The sequence below is a fragment of the Chelonia mydas genome, chromosome 1 (genome assembly GCF_015237465.2).
Source record: "Chelonia mydas isolate rCheMyd1 chromosome 1, rCheMyd1.pri.v2, whole genome shotgun sequence".
In the NCBI taxonomy this organism is placed as follows: Eukaryota; Metazoa; Chordata; order Testudines; family Cheloniidae; genus Chelonia; species Chelonia mydas.
In genome coordinates this window covers 209,019,727-209,039,155 of record NC_057849.1, presented here as the reverse complement: position 1 = coordinate 209,039,155, position 19,429 = coordinate 209,019,727, and the positions used below count along the sequence as shown (strand labels likewise).

Sequence of the window (19,429 nt, the reverse complement as noted above, 5' to 3'; positions counted from 1 at the left end):
AATTACAAAACAGATTGCAGAGTTGCAAAACTCAAAGATTCCTTTTGAGAAAGAGCAGTTGACTGTGCAAGTGCAGCAACATCTGTGGCGTTAAAATCAGAGAAGTGCTGCCACAGGGTGATTAAGCAAGATAGAAGATGGAGGTTTGGTTACTAGACCAGCAGAAGTTCCTAACAAGGAGAGATTTTTATGAAGGGATTACTCACCTCACCTAATATTTGTTCAAAGAAAGGAAAGAGACTCACTTTCCATTAAATACCTGATTTTAAACCTCTGCCCTAACGTCAACAAAACTCAACCAATCCAGTAGAAGTTTCCCATGTGTAGTCCCCAGTCAGAGGAGTAAAGTTGGAGGGGAATCAAACATGGCATTTTGGAGACAGGAGAGTTTGGACAACTAGAGGAGCATTGCTTTTTGAGAATTCTTGTAATTTTTTTTCAATGCCATATCTAAAAAGATGCCTTGGAAGCTCCCAGGGTATGTCTGTTATGAGAAATCCTGGCTACAGAGGGAGAAATAGTGGCTTGAGTGGGTTCTGGGAGCAAGAAGCTCTTGAGTACTTTTCCTAGCTCTGCTATACTGTGAGCACTTGATATATTGCATTTATCCAGAATAGCTCATACAAAGATACAGCTGTATTTTACAGACTAATGATTACAGACTAAATAGTATTATTCCCATTGTGCATTCAAGGTAGGCATAGATAAATTAAGTGACTTGGCCAAGATCACACAATGAAGTAGTTATGGAATTAGGATAAAGAACTAGGGGCCAGAGCCTCAGCTAGAGTAAATTGGCATAGTTCCATTGTAGTCAATGAAGCAATCCTGATTCCCATTAGCTGAGGATCTGACTTCACATTTCTGACTCTCAGTCCCACATATTTAATCCAGTGGACCACACTTCCAAGTAGGTTACATAACCACTCTGTGTCTCACTTTCCTCATGGGGCTAATAGTTACTTAGGTACTTTAGAAGATTAAATAGTTATGGGTAGGTTGTGTCCCTATTCACACAGAACCTTATTCTGTGAGTAGCCACTGAGATCAGTGGGACTGTTTAAGGAGCAAGGTACTAGAATCATAGAATATCAGGGTTGGAAGGGACCTCAGGAGATCATCTAGCCCAACCCCCTGCTCAAAGCAGGGCCAATCCCCAGTTTTTGCCCCAGATCCCTAAATGGCCCCCTCAAGGATTGAACTCACAACCCTGGGTTTAGCAGGCTAATGCTCAAACCACTGAGCTATCCCCCCCCATGCTATGTAAGGATAGTAGAATTTGGCCCTCAGTGTTTTGCAAATGTAAATCCTATGTGGGATTATTAGATGCTCTCTGCATTTTGCAGAAGCACAGTGCTGCACTGCAAACATCCCTGGCTGTATTGCCTTCATATGAGGACTCCAGTCCAGCAACAGTGGGCATGGCTTAGAAAGTAGAATTGAGATGGAGATAGGGGTGGCATTCATTTTGTTTGTTGTCACCATTAACAGGGCAAAAATAGAAACGTCCAGGTCAGAGCTTCCAAGAGGCAGATGGGCCAGGACAGAGCTTCTCCAAAGTCATTCATGTGCATCCTAGTGTCACTGAACTGCTCTTAAAAATCACTCCCCCAAAACAAAGGACATTTTCAGACAAAAAGTTGTGTTAAAAGGTTAAAAACATGCATCTGTGCCTTCAAGGGAGAAAAAAATGCCTTAACCATTGGCCATAACAGTTTAGAGCATGCTTGCTAACTCCCCAGAGGTGAGGGTCCCTTACCTTGGGGACACATTCCTGACTAGGGGTGAACAGGTCTGGGCTACAGCCCTAGCACAGGAGGATGGAGGAATGGGATAGGAAGCCTCCCATTTCCAGGTCCCTGTTCTGAATCCAACATAAATCCATGTGGGATGACTGGTTTAATGAATTAGGAGTAGGATACAGAGCATATCTTTAGGTCACAGGAAGGCTGACTTTGGGGAAAGACACTGTCTTGGCTCACCTGAGACCTGCTGTTTGAAGATCTCACAAGACTCCCAGACTGAGTTTTGGCTTCGATAATGTGGTGAGTATGTACACATAGGGAGCAGCTGCTTAGTAAATCTTCTCCACCATTGGGTAAGCTAATTCACAGAGCAGAAAAAGGCATCACTTTCTCTGGGGTTGCCTCTTGAAATGCTGCACCTAAAAACCATTTTCAGAGGAAAGTCCCAGGCAACACTGCCAGATGAGGCATTCAGAGTGGGTGACAGGAAGACATGCTCATGAACACAGCATTTTAAAGATAAACATTGTTTTTAATATTGTAAATTCATAAAAGCCATATTTTTCATACACAGTCATTGATTGTGGTTTCTTCTGTATTAAGCTTCATATATGTATTGTGACAAAGCTCTGTCCTTGTCTCTGTGGGTCCCACATTTCCTAGTGGATTTCACTAGCCTCAGAGGCTCACTGTGACCCTCCACGTAACCTTTCTCTCTCTAGAGACAAGGGTCACAGTCTACTGAGCCATTTTCATCATAAGCCAGCGAGGGAGGTGAGGAGAAGCTATCCTCCCTTGCACAGTCTCTGTTGTCTCCCAGTCTCAGTGATAAATTTGGGCGGGGGGTGGGGGGGGCAAAGGGGGGGAGCCCAGGCCCGCCCTCTACTCCAGGCTCCATCCCAGGGACCCTAATAGTATCAGCTATGGTCACTGACCTTTTAGAAACATGACACGTACAATTCCCTGGGCTACTTCCCCACAGCAGCCCCCACCTTCCTCAAGCTCCACTTCACCCTTACCTCAGGGCCTCCTTCCTTGTGCCTGATATGGTGTGTACTGCTCAGTCTCTCCAACAGCACAACTTCCTCCCACAGCTCCTGACATGCACACCCACCTGACTAACTGGGAGGCTTTTAACTAGTTTCAGCCAGCCCCTGACTGGCTTCAGGTGTCCCAATCAACCTAGCCTTCTCCCTGCCTTCTGGAAAGTTCTTATTTGGCCCCAGGTGTCTTAATTGACCTGGAGCAGCTGCCATTTAACTTATCCTGGTACCAGGGATTTGTTTAGCCTGGAGCTAATATATTTATCTCCCACTACTTTTCTAAGCCATCTGGCCTTGCCCCGTCACAGTATGCATATGCAGAAATTCATAGTGACATGTTATTTAGTACAGTATTTGCAGTAATATATAAAGCTTAAACCTCACTAACACATGTGGGATCACAATAAAAAAGGGAAAACAGAGGAGACTGAGGATTTCAGAATATTGCAGAAAATCCACCTGCTATTTGTAGATGACAATAGATGGTTACATACTGTGGCTACGCATGTGATATAAATAGAATGGATTAGATTAGATACAATTGAAGACACAGTATAAATCAAATAATCTAAAAGCATAGCAAGACAACAGCACTCTTATTGGTAACCTTATACTTACATTACAATAAAAGGCAAATCTCAAATTTCAGTTAGCAATCCTTCAGGATAATGGGTCAATATAGTGGTGATGAAACCCAGTAAGGGCTCTATCTTCAGCACAAATTGGAGCAAGAATTAGGGTGACCAGATGTCCCAATTTTATAGAGACAGTCACGATTTTTAGGTCTTTTTCTTATATAGGCTCCTATTACTCCCCCACCCCCATCCAGATTTTTCACATTTGCTGTCTGGTCACTCTACCAAGAATCTGGGTATATGAAATGGGTATATAGTGAAACCTGTTTTAAGTAACCACTGAAGGGATTGACATTTGGTTGCTTAATTGAGGGGGTCGTTTAATAGAAGTGGAGCTGAGCTGTACTTAGTACAACTGAGGAATACTTTGATGTTATCCCTTAAAAGAAACGGTAGCTTTTTAGGGTAGTCTTGAATATAAGTATGGTTTAGTTCTCCAAAAGTATGGATTGGGAGCGTTCACCTCACAGTCTCCTCAGTGATAATCTCCAGCAGTTGCACTGCTGAATTTACCCTCAAAACAAGGTGGTTTATTTCAGGATAAATTTTTCAGAGTTTTGCCTGCAATAGACTGAGATGGAAACGCTCTGTCAAAGAAACTCTTCTTTACAATGAGGTAATATCTTTTAGTGGACCAACATCTGTTGGTGAGAGATACAAGTTTTCATGCTTAAACAGAGCTCTTCTTCAGGTAATCTGAGGAAGAGCTCTATTTAAGCTCAAAAGCTTGTCTCGCTCACCAACAGAAGTTGGTCCAATAAAAGAAGATATTACCTCACCCACATTGTCTCTCTAATAGGCTGAGACTGACACGGCTATAACAACACTGCATATCTTTTTTACAATATCCATTGACTCCCCTGTTGCATCACCAGGCTTAAGTCCAGAAATGTTAACAGTTCGTGCCATCTATAATAGGATCTTAGCTCCCCACCACAGCTGCTGCTATTAAAAATCTTCTGTTTTACACATCACAGGAAGTGTGACAAGCATTGTATTTCCCTTTGTACCTTCCATGTATTTCATTGCGGTGGTCAGTAACAACAGTGTTCAACCTACAGGAAACTGAAGTGAGCTGTAGCTCACGAAAGCTTATGCTCAAATAAATTGGTTAGTCTCTAAGATGCCACAAGTACTCCTTTTCTTTTTGTTCTCTTTAATTAGCTAATGTTTCTGCATTTCTCACATGATTAGGGGTGAAATCCTCACCCTGTTGAAGTCAGTGAGAGTTTTGCTATTGACTCAGTGGGGTCAAGATTTCACTCCTGGTGCCAGGTTGATTTTGAACTGGTGTAACTCCATGGACATTTTTGAAGTTATTCCTGTGAAAGTGAGCACAGAATCAGGCCCATCAAGCTCTACCAAAATGCTAAATATAGCTGAGCTGCTACATTGCTTTTAACAAGGGCTTCCAGAAAAATTGTGCTGTTCTCAAGAGTTCCAAGAATTCTAATGTTCTTGGTTTGAACAGGGTCTTCCAGGTGCACAGATCTTGGTCTGCCCCCACACCTTGCTTCATAACAGTGTTTTTAACCATTGTCATTTCCAACGCCACTTTTATCTTCTTCAGCCTCCAATTTTATCTGTCATGCTTATTTTAATTCAAGGATTCTTATGTCAGTGGTAAGTTTGTCCCTGGCTGCATGTGCGCATAAGAGAGAGAATTAGCCTCTATGCAAGTTTACTGTAGTTTGTGTGAATACAGCATTATATGGGCATTAACATCAGTACGTGGCACCACCACAGTGCATGTCATCTGAGGATATACTTTACAAAAGTGGATACTATTATTCTTTTTCTACAGATGGGAAAACTGAGGCACAAAAAGCCAAAGTAACTATCCCAAGGCCTTTCAGCCAATACAGTATAGAAGAAAACCTGTCTCCTGACTCCAAGTGACTTGCTCTAACCACTAAACCATGCCACCCAAGTTCCAGTTAGCCTGTGTGTGCCAGCCCCAGAGTCTTCCTCTGTCCACGGGAGCTGTTATGCTTTCTTTTCACAGATCCAGCGGTTTGGTACAGAACAAGATATAGTACCCACGACAGTTAATCCGATTACAGCACAATCAGAGGTGTCACTATTCAAACCTGTAATAAATCTGTGTGGAGAAGAGAAAGAGATGAGAATCAGGGTATTCATTCCTATTATTCTGATTTATCCAAAGTTCATGCAATAAACCCAAGGATAGACTAAGGTATTTCACCTTCTAGTCAGAAGATTCCTGATGAGTGATGGAAGCCACTTCATATTGACACCTCCTTCAATCCCCACATTTCTCACACACACACACTCCTCAGTTTACTATCCAAATCTCCCTCTGATGCACATACAAATACAGTGAGTTCTTTATCCAGTTCTATAGAATAGCCTGGGAGATTCTCACTCTCTAGACCAGTGGTCCCCAATTTTTTTCTGTTCCCCTCCCCCCTCATCCCCCTCCCCCTCCCCCCGGGTAATGGAAAAATTTGTCCACACTCCCTGGGAGTCACGGCCAGGGTCACAGCCAGAGTTGTGGCCAGGAGCAGGGCCTAGCCAGAGCTGCAGCTGGGGCCATGGCCAGGGCCAGGAGCAGGGCTGAAGTCGGGGCCAGAGCTGTGGCTGTGGCGGTGGCTGGGAGCAGGGATACAGTCAGGGCCAGGGTTGGAGCTGTGGCTGGTGGAGAGGCTGGGCTCTGGGGGAGGAGGGCATGTGAGTATCTGGGTAAGTGGGGGCCCTATGGCTGGGCTCTGGGGGGAGAGAATGCAGGTATCTGGAACGCGGGGACCCCGTGGGTGGGTTCTGGGGGAGAAGGGGGTTCAGGTGTATTGGCGGGGGGGAGGCCCCGTGGCTGGGCTCTGTGGGAGAGGGGTTGTGGGTTTCTGGCCCCGCAGCTGGACACTGGGGGTGGGGGAAGGGGGCAGAGAAACAGGAATTAGGTTGTCATATAGGTTTCTTTAACTCTACTCCTTGGGGATTTTGTGTGTGTGTGTCTGTATTGTTACAGACATACCTGCTGACAGGTATTTTGAAATAAATTACCAAAATAATTAAAACTGGCATGATTATATAGTGTTATTTTGACACATAATATTTGCAGAATTTTAAAATATTGTGCACAGAATTTTTAATTTTTGGAGCAGAATGCCCCAAGGAGTAGCTTTTTAACCTTAGCATCAATTTTGCCTGTGTTATTCTTCCCTTTTGTAGGCACAGGAAAATCCTAGCCTGTGTTCTGTCCCTTTCTCCACAGTATACCTGTGGCAGATACCTCAGAGGAAATAATTGACACTTGGAGGTATAATAAGGAATAAACGTACATGTCTGTGTTAAACTCTGTGTTGTCAATCCATTTCCATCTACCTTCAGCACCTCTGATTGACAATCCTATGAAGTGATCTTCAGCTTTTGTGTTATTATGGAGGAACTCCTGCAAAGGAAGCGTACAGTGAGTTCTGAGAGTTCTCACCTGTGGCCAGAGACAATTCAATAGCATTAACATCTATTTGGGGTGCCACTAGGGGTGATTTGCTTGGGTTTGTCCAGATTGTCCTAGCCAAAAACTGTTTTCCTAGTCTAGACAAACCAAACATGACCAAGGGATCCCCAGTAGCCTGCTGCAAACCCAGCACAAAGCCTATTAGATCCCATCCCCCATCGGAAACTCTCTGTAGGACAATGCTCTCACAGGGCTTTGTCTAACAGATTTGCCAATGTCTCATAAAAGGACCCTATGAAATGAAAGGTGCATATTACAGCATATTCCCATGGTGGGCTATCTGGCCACATTTCAGAATGCCCACCTGAGCTTTATGCCTCTCCCCAGTCTCTCTCCACTCCAGCTCCCTGCCAAGTACTTTGACATCTGGTGATGTTGCCATGCTCTTCTTACCTTAGACACAGGGGGCCTGGCTGTTGTATTGCTGGGCCCTGCCTCTCTGCGTGCTTATTAAAATCACTTAGTCAAACTAGCCCACTGTGCATTGTAGTGCACCATAAATCCTGGAGTGGGTGTGTTAGGGGGCTTATTCCTTCACCCACTTCCTTCCCTGGTCCTTCTCGCATGAACAGAGAGCAACAACACCCGAAGTCCAAAGGTGCAAACAATTCAATGTTTATTGGGGTGAACTTCCAGCAAGCATGATTCCAGTTTCCTTCCTTAGTGTCCCCCTTCCCAGCTCTGACACCACAGAGCTTTACACGTGTGTCCCTGTTCCCATTCCTGCCCTTAGCAAAACATGATTCCAATTTCCTTACCCCCATTCCCTGTTCCCATTTCCCCCTTTAGCAAAACATGATTCCAATTTCCCCACCCCCATTCCCTGTTCCCATTTCCCCTTCCCACACCCACCCACACACCCACCCACTTCCTGATTGACTGCCGACTATATAGTAAAACTTGAGTTCGGCTTAGCTATACCTTAACGAATCATTTTCCTGAAATTTAACTAACCAGTCTTAACACATTGTAACATGACTATGTAACCAATTATATCCCACCACCTTAGTTAGTTTACACCCAGCAAAATTAATTATACAGCAGACAGAAACAATCACAGAACCAGACAGAGACCATGCAAATAAATAATAGCAAAGTGTGAACTATAATGACAAAACAATACAGAAGTGAGGATTTCACATCCCAGCTATTGATAAGTGAGTTCTTGCCAGACAGGATGCTATCAAACTAAGTTTCCTTTTACATTTTCTAGGCACTTCCCTTTCTCTGGAGGTGATAGGCACTATCAGGACAGGATTGTATTCCTAACAGCCCAATAGCACCTTCTTTCAATGTGACTAGTTTGGAATGTGAGGATGTGACCGGTCGCTTCCCAGCTTATGGCTGCCTCTGCTGCTTAGCCAAAGGCCTTAGCCTAAGAACAGGGCCTCAGACTGTCACAGTAAGAGAAGGACCTTACACCAGCAGACAGTGATTTTGATTCTTTTTTTTATACCTCTATAACTAGCGAAGTGATAAGAATACACCTAAATTCTTCGAGTACAGGCCTTTACCGACAGGCCTGAATATCTATATCCTAACAGGGTGTCTTTAATTAGGTAGCAGAGAAGCAGGTAATGCATCTGGGGCTGCACAAAGAAAGCTGAACCCCTGCATTGGTACTAAGGTAGGGTGTAGCTAAGGAGGGAAGGGGAGAACTTGGAAGAGTGCAGATAGGAAACTTGCGTGGGGAACTCAGAGATGGAGAAGACAGGCTGGGAAGCTCTTTGAAGCAGAGTTCATGGTTCATTTCCCACAGGATTATATGCTCTTTCTACAATAGCTCTCACCAGTTCCTCTTTGCTGTTGATGATCACTAAACTAGAGTTTGCTTCAGAACATGCTCTTTGACTGGCATTCCAAGTCTTTTCTTGAACAGAAAAGAAGTAGCATTTCCCCCTTTGAAATGTCCACCGGATTGGGCAGTCTGTAGGAAGGGCACACACAAAGAAAGAGGGAAATACCAACATGTAATTGGCAGGAAAAGAACTCTTCTCTCCCAATCACATTTTACAGCAAACATCAGACTCTCACGGCACTGATTTTACCTGTTCTTCCCCCGCTGGTTGAAGACCTAGAGTTCTCTGGTGAGTCATCAGTGGAGAAAATCTGTGAAACTGAACACAAACCTAGCTTTTAGTGTCTGATATCTTGAATGCTATAAAAACATACTTAGCAATAAATGCTTGGTCAGCATTTGCTCTTCTTGATTTATAAAGTGCAAGATGCCCTATGACAGTGGTTTTCAAACTTTTTTTGGGGGGACCCAGTTGAAGAAAATAGTTGATTCCCATGACCCACTGGAGCTGGGGATGAGGGGTTTGGGGTGTGGGAGGGGCTCAGGGCTGGGGCAGGGGGTTGAGGTGAGGGGGTGAGGGCTGTGGTTTGGGGCCAGGAATGAGGAGTTCAGGGTGTGGGAGGGGGCTCTGGGCTGGGGTAGGGGATTGGGGTGTGGGAGGGTTTCAGGGCTCTGGGCTGGGGGTGCAAGCTCTGGGGTGAGGCTTGGGATGAAGGGTTTGGGGTGAAGGCAGGGGTTCTAGGTTTGGGGGGGCTCAGGGCTGGGGCAGGGGATTGGGCATGGGGTTGGGGTGAAGACTTACCTCTGGCAGCTCCCGGTCAGTGGCACAGCCCATGGGCAGAGGCTGCGCCCCGGAAGTGGCCAGCAGCAGGTCCAGCTCCTAGGCGGAGGTGTGCAAGCGACTCTGCATGGCTCTCGCCCTCAGGCACCGTCCCCCGAGCTCCCATTGGCTGGTTCCTGGCCAATGTGTGTGCGGAGCCAGTGCTCGGGTGGGGGAAGTGCGTGGAGCCCTGTGGCCCTCCTCCCTAGAAGCCAGACCCACTGCTGGCCATTTCCAGGGCACAGCGCGGTGTTGGAACAGGTAGGCACTAGACTGCCTTAGCTGGGCAGCACCGCCGATGGGACTTTTAACGTCCCGGTCGGCAGTGCTGACCAGAGCGACACAGTGCCTTACATGCAGCGACCCAATACTGGGTCATGACCCAAACTTTGAAAAACACTGCCCTATAAGACATGTCAGGAGAGACCATTCTTGTCCTGGAAATCTTGTGACCTGAACAGATGGGCAGCACAACACAGGCACTGGGAGATCCACAGGAAGGTTCTGTCTTGGTGGGTTTTTGTTTATTTGTTAATTATGGGGTGGATGAGAGCATTTTACTGATGTGGGCTAGTGTGTTTCAGGGAAGAAGTGAGTTTTGAGGAACGATTTGAAAGACAAGAAGGTAGGTGACTGTGACGTAGTGTCCCCCACTGCAGAGAAGAGACAGGGCTTAGCTGTAATGAATATAAAGGGGTTTCTTTGTTGGAGCTGCTGGGACACAAATAGAGCCTGTGACCCTGTTGCTTCCAGATGGATTGGCTAACACAGTCTGGGCTGAGCAGGCTCACCTTAAGTCCTGGCCTGGACCAAGCAGCCATGAAGGGGACTACTGATTGCACTGCAGGTGCTGGCATTCTGGGACAGGGAATGCTCCCCAGGCATGGGTGGCCAAAATACTATGTCTTCTTTCCAGTAAAAAACTGCCCCATGCCTGGAGACCATCCCCAGCCTGTGTCTTCCCTTACACAGACCTCTCTAACCTCATCACCTGTCTGGTAAAGGGTCAGTTTTGGCTCGGCTGAACACAACCACATTAAAAGTTATATCCAGACAAGCAAAAAGACAGACCATTTACAAAACAGGTCAGGACATGTTCAGCATCCTAAGCCAGCCTGGGTGGAGGGCAAAAGAAAAGCCTGAGAAAAGATGATGTTAGCGGTGAGGTTGGATTCTTCGATGGATCCAAGGGAGCAAGGGGAAGAATGGTAGATGATGAGGGCATAGCTGTGCAGGGCCTAGAAGGGGAGGATGAGAAGCATGTTTTGCTATGGAAGGTAAGAGGATGAAAAGTGGAGGAATTCAGAGAGGGGAGGGACATGGTCTGCATGGTGGGTGAGGAAAAAGATTTTCCTTCAACAGTGGTCTAGATGCTCTAGTCTGGAGGTGGATTGTGATGGGGATCAGGAAGGCCAGAAAGAAAGTAGTTGAAGGAGATGAGTGTGACGTTGCACCCCCTAATGCTTCATAGAAATATGCTTAAGAGTGTAAATGTGACATAACTGGATATTTTATGCCAGATATGCCATGTAACATATCTTTGCAAAGGTTATGTTCTTCTGTGTGTATTCATCCTATTTGTATGCATGTATCATTTTTGTATTCAAAGTTATGAATATTGGTTGTGTACTTGTTTGATTTTAAGTAGCCTCAGTGAAGCATTTGGTCAGCTTCTTGAGAAAAGACTATTCTCAGTAAGTGCCCAAACAAGAAACACTTAAGCTGACAATAGACCTTGATAGAAGCCAATCCACATCTGAGCTTTCCTGGCTGTCTGGCTTGGCCTGTAAAGTTCTGAGTCATGCATGGACACGTGACTTGCCCATGTGACTCCAAAACTTCATTTTGTAGCTGTAATTCTAGACAAGGGGAGAGGGGGGTTTCCACCCAGAAGAGAGAAACTATATAAAGTCCTGGGAGACCCCTCCATTTTGTCTTCAGCTGGCTCAAGAGTTAGCCTCTGCACCCCCAAAGAAACTGGAACAAAGGACAGTAGCCACAGGGGTGTGAGTGGTTGCTGGACCCAGACTAGAAGGAGACTAGTCTGTAAAAGAAGCTTACTGGAACATCTCTGAGGGTGAGATTTCATCTGTAATCACTTTCTTACTGTATTAGGCTTAGATTTGCGTATTTTATTTTATTTTGCTTGGTAATTCACTTTGTTCTGTCTGTTATTACTTAGAACCACTTAAATCCTACTTTTTGTATTTAATAAAATCACTTTTTACTTATTAATTAACCCAGAGTATGTATTAATACTTGGGGGGTGGGGGGAAACAGTTGTGCATATCTCTCTATCAGTGTTATAGAGGGCGAACAATTTATGAATTTACCCTGTATAAGCTTTATACAGGGTAAAACAGATTTATTTGGGGTTTGGACCCCATTGAGAGTTGGGTATTTGAGTGTTGGAGACAGGAACACTTCATAAACTGTTTTCAGTTAAGCCTGCAGCTTGTGGGGGATGTGGTTCAGATGTGTTTGTAGCAGGCTAGCATGTCTGGCACAACCAGGCAGGGCCCTGAAGTCCCCAGCTGACAGGGAAAACAGGTTCAGAGGTAGTCTCAGCACATCAGGTGGCAGTTCCCAAAGGGGTTTCTGTGATCCAACCTGTCACAGTGAGCTTCCTGGTCTACAATGCAAAATTAAAAAGGCTGAGATTTCCCTCTTTGCTGCGCCTATCATTTTCCCCAAGTCCCCGAACACACACACACATGCTAGAAATTAGAGGTTAGGAAGGTCTGGAGATAACCAAAGCAAGGACAGGTTTTATTTCATTATTATGGTTGCTGGGATTTTTGGGAATGGCAGCAGAGGGCTCCTCATTGAACCCTGACCTGCAAAAAATGGTGAATGGCCAGAAGACTGTCACTTCTTTGGACCAATGGCATAATCATAGGCCAGAAGTGCAGGGAAGGGCTCCAAGGAAAGCACAAACACAAATCCAGGCATAAAAAGCACAGGTATACCTATAGCACACAAAGTTCAGGACACAGGGGCAGACAGGAAAGACCTCGTATCCCAGGTGGATGCTGCTAACCATTTCCCATCCACCATGATGAGTGAGGGACAATCCCATCTCTGCAGCCCCTGCCCCAGCTGAGACGCAAACACAAATATTAGTATCTCTCTGGGCAAATATCCCAGCCAATAGGGTACTTTGCAGAAGTGGACATCAGTGATGGGAAATCAGGAACATAAACCAAAATAACTCCCCTTTTGCCCCCAGAGAATTTCACAGCAAATCCCAGAAACTCACTGCCTGGACATTACCTGTTCTGTTCCCCTCAGTTGTGGAATTGAGTATCCTCTGAAAACCCAGAGTTGGGAAGATCTGTGGAACTGAACACAAGCCCAGCTGTTGATCTCTGGGAGATGATTTGTAATACTCAATATAAAGTGCACCTGTGGTGATAACTTGTTGGATGGCTGTCCATTTCTTGTTTTACTTTATTATTATTAATATTGCATTTGGGAACCCCAAGGATCTCAGCAAGAGTTTGTCATTGCCTCCCATTCCCAAGACACTGGAGCATGCCCTTAGCCTTAGGATGGCAAATAATACAGTGGGAAAATATAGCGTTCAGGGGAGGAAGTAATGCACCTCTGACATTCTAACAAATAGCATCGAGTGATAAATGATCAGACCCATGCAAAGATTTAGGCAAAAAGAGAGCGGGAAGAGGTCAAGCACACAAGCAGAGATACAGACAACAAGTTTAGGTGGAGTTATGAGCATGGGAAGTGATGCAGGCACATGTACAGCCAAAAGAATCATGGGTTCAGATGCAAACTCGGCAAAATGAGAGGCACAGATAGTAAAATTAAGGAAAAGAACAGGCACAGACAAAGGTGCATGTTAAGGCTGACTGCCCAGCTATCATGGTTTTCTGTTACAAGATGTGTCGCTCAGCTGCTGTCCCACATGCTATAGTTTCCACAAAGCATGAACTTCACATCACAATCATGGAAGCAACCGTGAATGGCTTTGGGGAAAGGGCATAATCCATACTTGGGGGTGCATGTAGATTTGGGGATAATTATAGTTCTCTAAACATGCCATACAACTGGATTCCCATTGGCAGTGGAACCTGTTCATCAGCACACAGCACATGATGGCCATTCACTGAGCATCTCCACTGGTTTAGATGGAGATGCTTGCAAACTCCAGTCTTTTCTTTCTCTCCCACTTGCCGTAAACATACATAAACCATTTCCTTTGGTAGCTGTGGACCTCTTAGGAAATTGTCAGTTCATAGTAAAATAGGAAACTGGCTGTGGCAGTGTTGTGCAACAAAGTGAATATGTGCCTGCCAGATTAGTCACTTCTGAGCCAACCATCCCCCTTTCTTTCCATTTATGCATTAACTGTGTCTCAGTGGAGTTGGTGGGGGTGTAATTTGTCAATTTGGCCTATAGGGAAGTAACATCATAGAGAGAATTTTTGTAGAATAAATACAAATGGAGGAAATACACATGACAAACACATATATACATGTTGATGTATAACACACATATCAAACAATATTGGGAAGCACTTTTGTAACCCACTGGTCAGTGTGTGTTACAGGAACCCCTGTGGACTAATCCATAGAGGATGTGAGTGTTACAGCCACCAGCTACAGGAAGTTGAGTTTTTAGTTCAAGCGGTAGCAGCTTGTGCTTTTAATAATGGAGGTCTCTGGTTCAGTTCAAATGTGTCATCCAAGAGGGCAGCCCTCACACTTCTACCATCACTATATGGATATATTATTTGTAAATGGTGATCTCCTCTGTATAGGTCAGGGTGTGTTTTGTGTATGAGTTGTATAAGCAAAGAAACTGATGGTTCTCTCTTCTCTGAGGTAGGAAGTTGCACCTTCCAGCAAACTTCTTCCTTTGACTATAAGACAGGATTTAGTTATTATGAAATACAAACACATACAGCAGACAGTCTGCACCTCAGTTAATAAGCCAATTTACACACCAGCCACTGTACGGACCTCGGTGCAGCTCACATGGGTGATAGACACCTCGCTGTTGCCTTGTGCTCCCCCTCCCCATCGATTGGTTGTAGCCACCTGCTATCTCTTGTCTTGTACTTAGGTTGTTAGCTCTTAGGGGAAGCCTCTTTTTTGCTGTATGTTTGACACTACCTAGCACAATGGGCCCCGATCCCTCAGTGTGGTCTCTATGCCCTATGCAATACCAATACCAAACCCTATCTTAACTGTCAATTCCCATACTTTCAAACACTTTTTAAAACTTAATATTATCTTGAATTTCCTGGCTCTTAAATGTTTAGGTTTTGAGAACCATGATGTTATCTTACATGTTTTCCTGTAAGTTATGGATTTTTTTCTTGGCTTTAACTCCATTTTACCAAAGTCTTTTGTCTGGGAATCTCTCCAGGTAGGTATAAAGATGTAAAGAATCAATACCAGTTGCAAAATATGGTCACAAGCACCATAGAGCAGCTACTCTCTTTCATCTTCACACCATTGGCAAAACCCATTTGCAGGCTAAAAAGACGGATTGGCCAGATGTGTCTTGCACTGTGTTAAAAATTGCAGAATGTAAGCAATGGTAGAGAGTACTAGTACTAGGACTCAGAGCCCGCCATTAAAATGCCACATCCCTCCCTTCCTAGAGTTCGACCATAGAGATAGTCAACAAGAGCATTTAAAGGTATATGGGAAAAAGAGATATCCAAGATAGTGAAGTCCCTGGCCACTTATGGATTTATAGATAATCATCAACATCTTGAATTGCAGCTGGGCGGGGAAGGGAAACCAGTCAGTGTAAGGCACAGAACACAGGTATTATGTGTTCACAACAGTCTGTCATTTAGACAGGCAACCAAGTTCTGCACTAGCTGAAGGATATGAGTTGTTTTCAAGCATAATCCAATGCACAGTTGTCCACCCTGGAGATGGCAAAGGTAGTACCAGTTGTATGGATAATCTTGTTGAATGCCACCCTGTGGGATTTACATGGGCCTTGCCTGAGGCAGTGAGATTTAATTACAAGATCCCAGAGAATGTAAATTCCACTTGAGAAATAACAAATATTGACTGATACTCACAATATACCATGAACAGGGACGTTCCTGCAAGTTTAATGGCCAAGATGATCAAGCCAGGAATCACCAGCTGCCAGTTCATGTTATTCTGCATTTTAGCCCTGAAAAGTTTAAAATGACACCATTTACCACTTTGCAAGTGTTCTCCATTGCCTCCTGGGATCTGCACTCATCTCCATGATATCTGAGCACACAGGGATCTATGGCAGCTTGTCATGAAATAGAATGGGTGTCATCATTTACTAGTAAAGTTTGTACTAGTAAAGTACTAGTTTCTTTTATTTTCAGTTAATCCCTTCATTCCTTCTTACAGTCGGACTAAAGCTATCTGCGTCACTGCTGTCTGGTTTAACAAACTACTGTCCTTGGAAGAACATTCTAACATTCAACTGATTATTAGGTTGGCAGCACCAGCAGGTAAAGCTGAAATGCAAAAGTAGTATGCAATAACAGAACACATCACAAATGAAATCAGGTCTCCCCAATATGGATGAATTTAGATTCTCTGAAAACGATTACCTCATACAGTAATTTCAGTCACCATTATAAAACCAACACTTGCCAACAACGGTGGTGGACTTAGAATTGGAAATAACTGCAATAACTGACATACCCTGGTAAATTAATAAATGGTATCAGTTGACATTTTAATGGAGATCTCGAGTGAACTATTTGCTTCCTATATTAACAATTCCACTCTTGATGGTATCTGCCCTCAGACTCTTAAGATCTCTGTGCAGCTCATAAGCTTGTCTCTCTCACCAGCAGAAGTTGGTCCAATAAAAGATATTACCTCACCCACCTTGTCTCTTCAGTATCCTAGGACCAACATGGCTACAACAACGCTACAAACTGAGACTCTTAAGTCTATTGAATGAGCAAATTGCCACGGAGGCCAAAACAATATTCATTTGAATCTGCAACTGGCCAAAAGATTGTGTCTCAGTCTATGAGATGTACCTGGTCACAGTGATCTACGTATTTGTAACCTCCAGGCTTTATGATTGCAACTCATTATATCAAGGAATGAAGCAGCCCACGTGAGAAAGCTCCAGCTCCCACAGAATGCTGCTGCTCATCTGCTTAGTAACACAGATTGGCATGAACATATCACACTGGTTCTCTGTACTCTCCACTGACTACAGAGTCCAGTTCAATGTTCTGTCCTTATATTCATAGCCCTCAATGGGACAAGCCCTAGCTCCCTGTGGCTGTGCTTATACTAGGATTTTTTTCCTAAAATTTCCCACTGGTGTTATCACTGTTTCAGTTCTACCAGTCACAGCCATTGTGGGACTGCTAGAGTAGACAGGGTTCCTGGCAGTTGCTAGCATTTTCATCACCATGCCATTTGACCCTGTTCACAGCAGGTCTAGATGACAGTGGTTTAAATGTTAGTAGCTGTGGGTACCTTGCCTACAGTAAAACTCCTATGACTGCCTCCACTGGTGAAGCTGAAACAAGGGGTTAGCAACAGTAGAAAATTTTAGGAAATAAATTCCTAGATTGGAAAAGACCTCCCAGAACACATCTCCCTCCACAACTATGACCTCCCTCACCAGCTACGTTCCACTGGAACAATAAAACTGTTGACTAAGACGGGGAGGCTTGTGGATGCAGGAGAGAGGACTTTCACAAAAGCTGGGCATAAACTATGAAACTCACTCCCATGAGAAATATGACCATGGCCTCACCTCAATCAGACCTAAATGCAAAACTAACTCCTTCAATTTCATTCACCCCCCCAAAAAAAAGTTGTTTACACACCCCAATAAACTAATCAAGCTGTTTCTCTCACAGGTTAGGAAGGAAGGAAGAGAGAGAGAGAAAGAGAGAGAGAGAGATTGTTCTTGTTATTCCTGTTGTAAATACTTGGTAGGTGCTCAGATATTCTAGTAACATTTAGGTACAGAGAGAGAGAGACAAATTATTTAATTATTTAATCAGAGTGTGACAAATTACTCTGTAATGTAACATAACTGAACTTCACTGAAGTTGCACAAGACCTGAATTTGGCTCAGAATGTCTGTTCAAATTTTAGTACCTGTACAATAAAGTAGATAATCTATTCACAATGACTGAATCTCTACAGATAAATTCCACTGGGTATTAACAAAGGTGTGATTCCAATGCAATAACTAGGGCAACTAACATACACCCCTTTAAATTGAATAAGGTAGTTCTTGCATATTAATCATGTAATGCAGCCAAGCAGTTATTATACCTGGGATACCACTAGTCAGAGACCTGGGTTCAATTCCCTGCTCTGTCACAGGCTTCCTGTGTAAACTGAGGCAAGTCACTTAGGCTCAGATCCGCAACGGTATCTAGGCCCTTAACTTTCATTGACTGAATCCTTCCAGGACAGTTTGCAAAAGCAGACAGCATCTATATAATGATAAAAGGAGATGGTATGTGATGGGGAATATTTCATTAAAAAACCCAAAACTTTAACATTTTTTTTCAGTGGATTGGAATAAAAAAACAAAACTTGTTTTTTTAAAAATCAGCCTGTTGGAGAAAGTGCCACTCCCCTGCCTTACTCTGGATCCTTCAGCCCCATGAAGACAGCAGCACACACCATTCTGAGCAGTCACATCTCCCAGGTCATCTACAAACTTGTATCCTACGCCCAGTTCTATATATACCCTCCATGCTCCTCAATTAGAAACACCAGTTGGAGTCTCTCACAATTAAGAGACTGTGAATCATGCTTATTCCAGCCCACTGAAATCTTTGCAATCCCAGGAAACCATTAGAGTCATAAAAGGCAGGAGAATTACAGGAAGCAAGCTACACAAATAAAATAGAACAGAAGTACTTCTCAGAAAGAGCTCACCACACTGAGGGGATAGTTCAAAAATCTTTTTCCATCATATCTCTTGGTCTGGAATGGATGCTGTGGAAAGGAATTAACAGTATGTGTCCTTTGGGTCTTGATCACAATTTTTTATATTTCTTGGCTTCCTTGGCAATCACGCTGTGGTTCCTTTTGTGTATGTGCCTCTCTCTCTGTCTCTCAGAAGAGAATCAGTGTCTATAAAGGCTTCCTCTTTTGTATCATTTCACAGGATGGGTACTCTTCCAAATAGCTTGAGGTTAGGAAACACATCATGCCTTCACAACAGCTAAAGAGCTGAGACAACACAATGATGGTTTTATTTCTCAAGTGATTTAATCAAGGAGAAGAAAGCACAATACTTTATGTCTGCCCACACTAAGAGAGAAATATGGGGTTCAACATTTCTGGTCATTCCCTGTCACTCCCAGACTAACGGGCTGCTTGAGAGGTTTAATGGGACACTTAAAATGATGCTGAAAACTTTTGCAGATCAGCAGCCACATGATTAGCCTAAGTAAGCGTTTACCTTATCTGCTGTTTGTCTATAGGGAAATTCCCCAAGTTTCTCTTTTAAACTGCTCTTTGGAAGGAGGACTTGAGGGACCTCTGGAACTAATGAGGGCTGAGCAGGAGGGCACTGCCACTTTGTGTATTGCTCTATCGAAGGTACATATATACCCCATCACTGTAGTGCCTGAGCACCTCACAATCTGTAATGGGTTTATCCTCATAACACCCATGTGAGGTAGGGAAGTGCCATTATCCCCATTTTACAGATGGGGAACTAAGGTGCAGCAAAGCTAATGCCCAAATCCACGAAGTTATTTAGCTTGCTAACTTCCATTGAAATCAATGAAAGTTAGGGGCCTAAATACCTTTGTGGATCTGAGCCACAGTGACTTGTCGCAGTTTACACAGGAAGCCTGTGACAGAGCAGGGAATTGAACTCAGGTCTCTGACTAATGCTCTAACCCCTGGCTCCTTCCTTCCTCTCATATTTTAAGAAG

General features: G+C 44.1%; 1 protein-coding gene across 4 annotated transcripts; it reads right to left on the bottom strand.

The window, feature by feature from the left end:
- Nucleotides 1–2,256: 2,256 nt before the first annotated feature.
- Nucleotides 2,257–18,636, bottom strand: LOC102930393 (C-type lectin domain family 5 member A). 4 transcript variants are annotated; one of them, XM_043547044.1, is made up of 8 exons: nt 18,420–18,632; nt 17,805–17,968; nt 15,584–15,681; nt 12,793–12,861; nt 8,950–9,018; nt 8,692–8,828; nt 6,723–6,832; nt 2,257–5,524 (listed from the first exon to the last, which is right to left on the bottom strand). In XM_043547044.1, the coding sequence occupies exons 3-8, from the start codon at nt 15,672–15,674 to the stop codon at nt 5,410–5,412; spliced, it is 591 nt and encodes a 196-aa protein (XP_043402979.1). In that variant the 5' UTR covers nt 15,675–15,681; nt 17,805–17,968; nt 18,420–18,632; the 3' UTR covers nt 2,257–5,409. The 4 variants fall into 4 exon arrangements, with proteins under 4 accessions (XP_043402979.1, XP_037767672.1, XP_043403062.1 ...); XM_037911744.2 differs by lacking the exon at nt 17,805–17,968 and having other exon boundaries at nt 18,420–18,636; XM_043547127.1 differs by lacking the exon at nt 12,793–12,861 and having other exon boundaries at nt 18,420–18,628.
- Nucleotides 18,637–19,429: the final 793 nt, after the last annotated feature.

Excerpts from the sequence above, each read along its gene's own strand:
- LOC102930393 (XM_037911744.2), bottom strand. The coding sequence starts at position 15,674 with ATGCAGAATAACATGAACTGGCAGCTGGTGATTCCTGGCTTGATCATC. Across the intron at positions 9,019-12,792 it reads AACTGAGGGGAACAGAACAG|TTTCACAGATTTTCTCCACT; the intron begins GTAATGTCCAGG and ends GTTTGTGTTCAG. Across the intron at positions 8,829-8,949 it reads AACCAGCGGGGGAAGAACAG|ACTGCCCAATCCGGTGGACA; the intron begins GTAAAATCAGTG and ends CCCTTCCTACAG.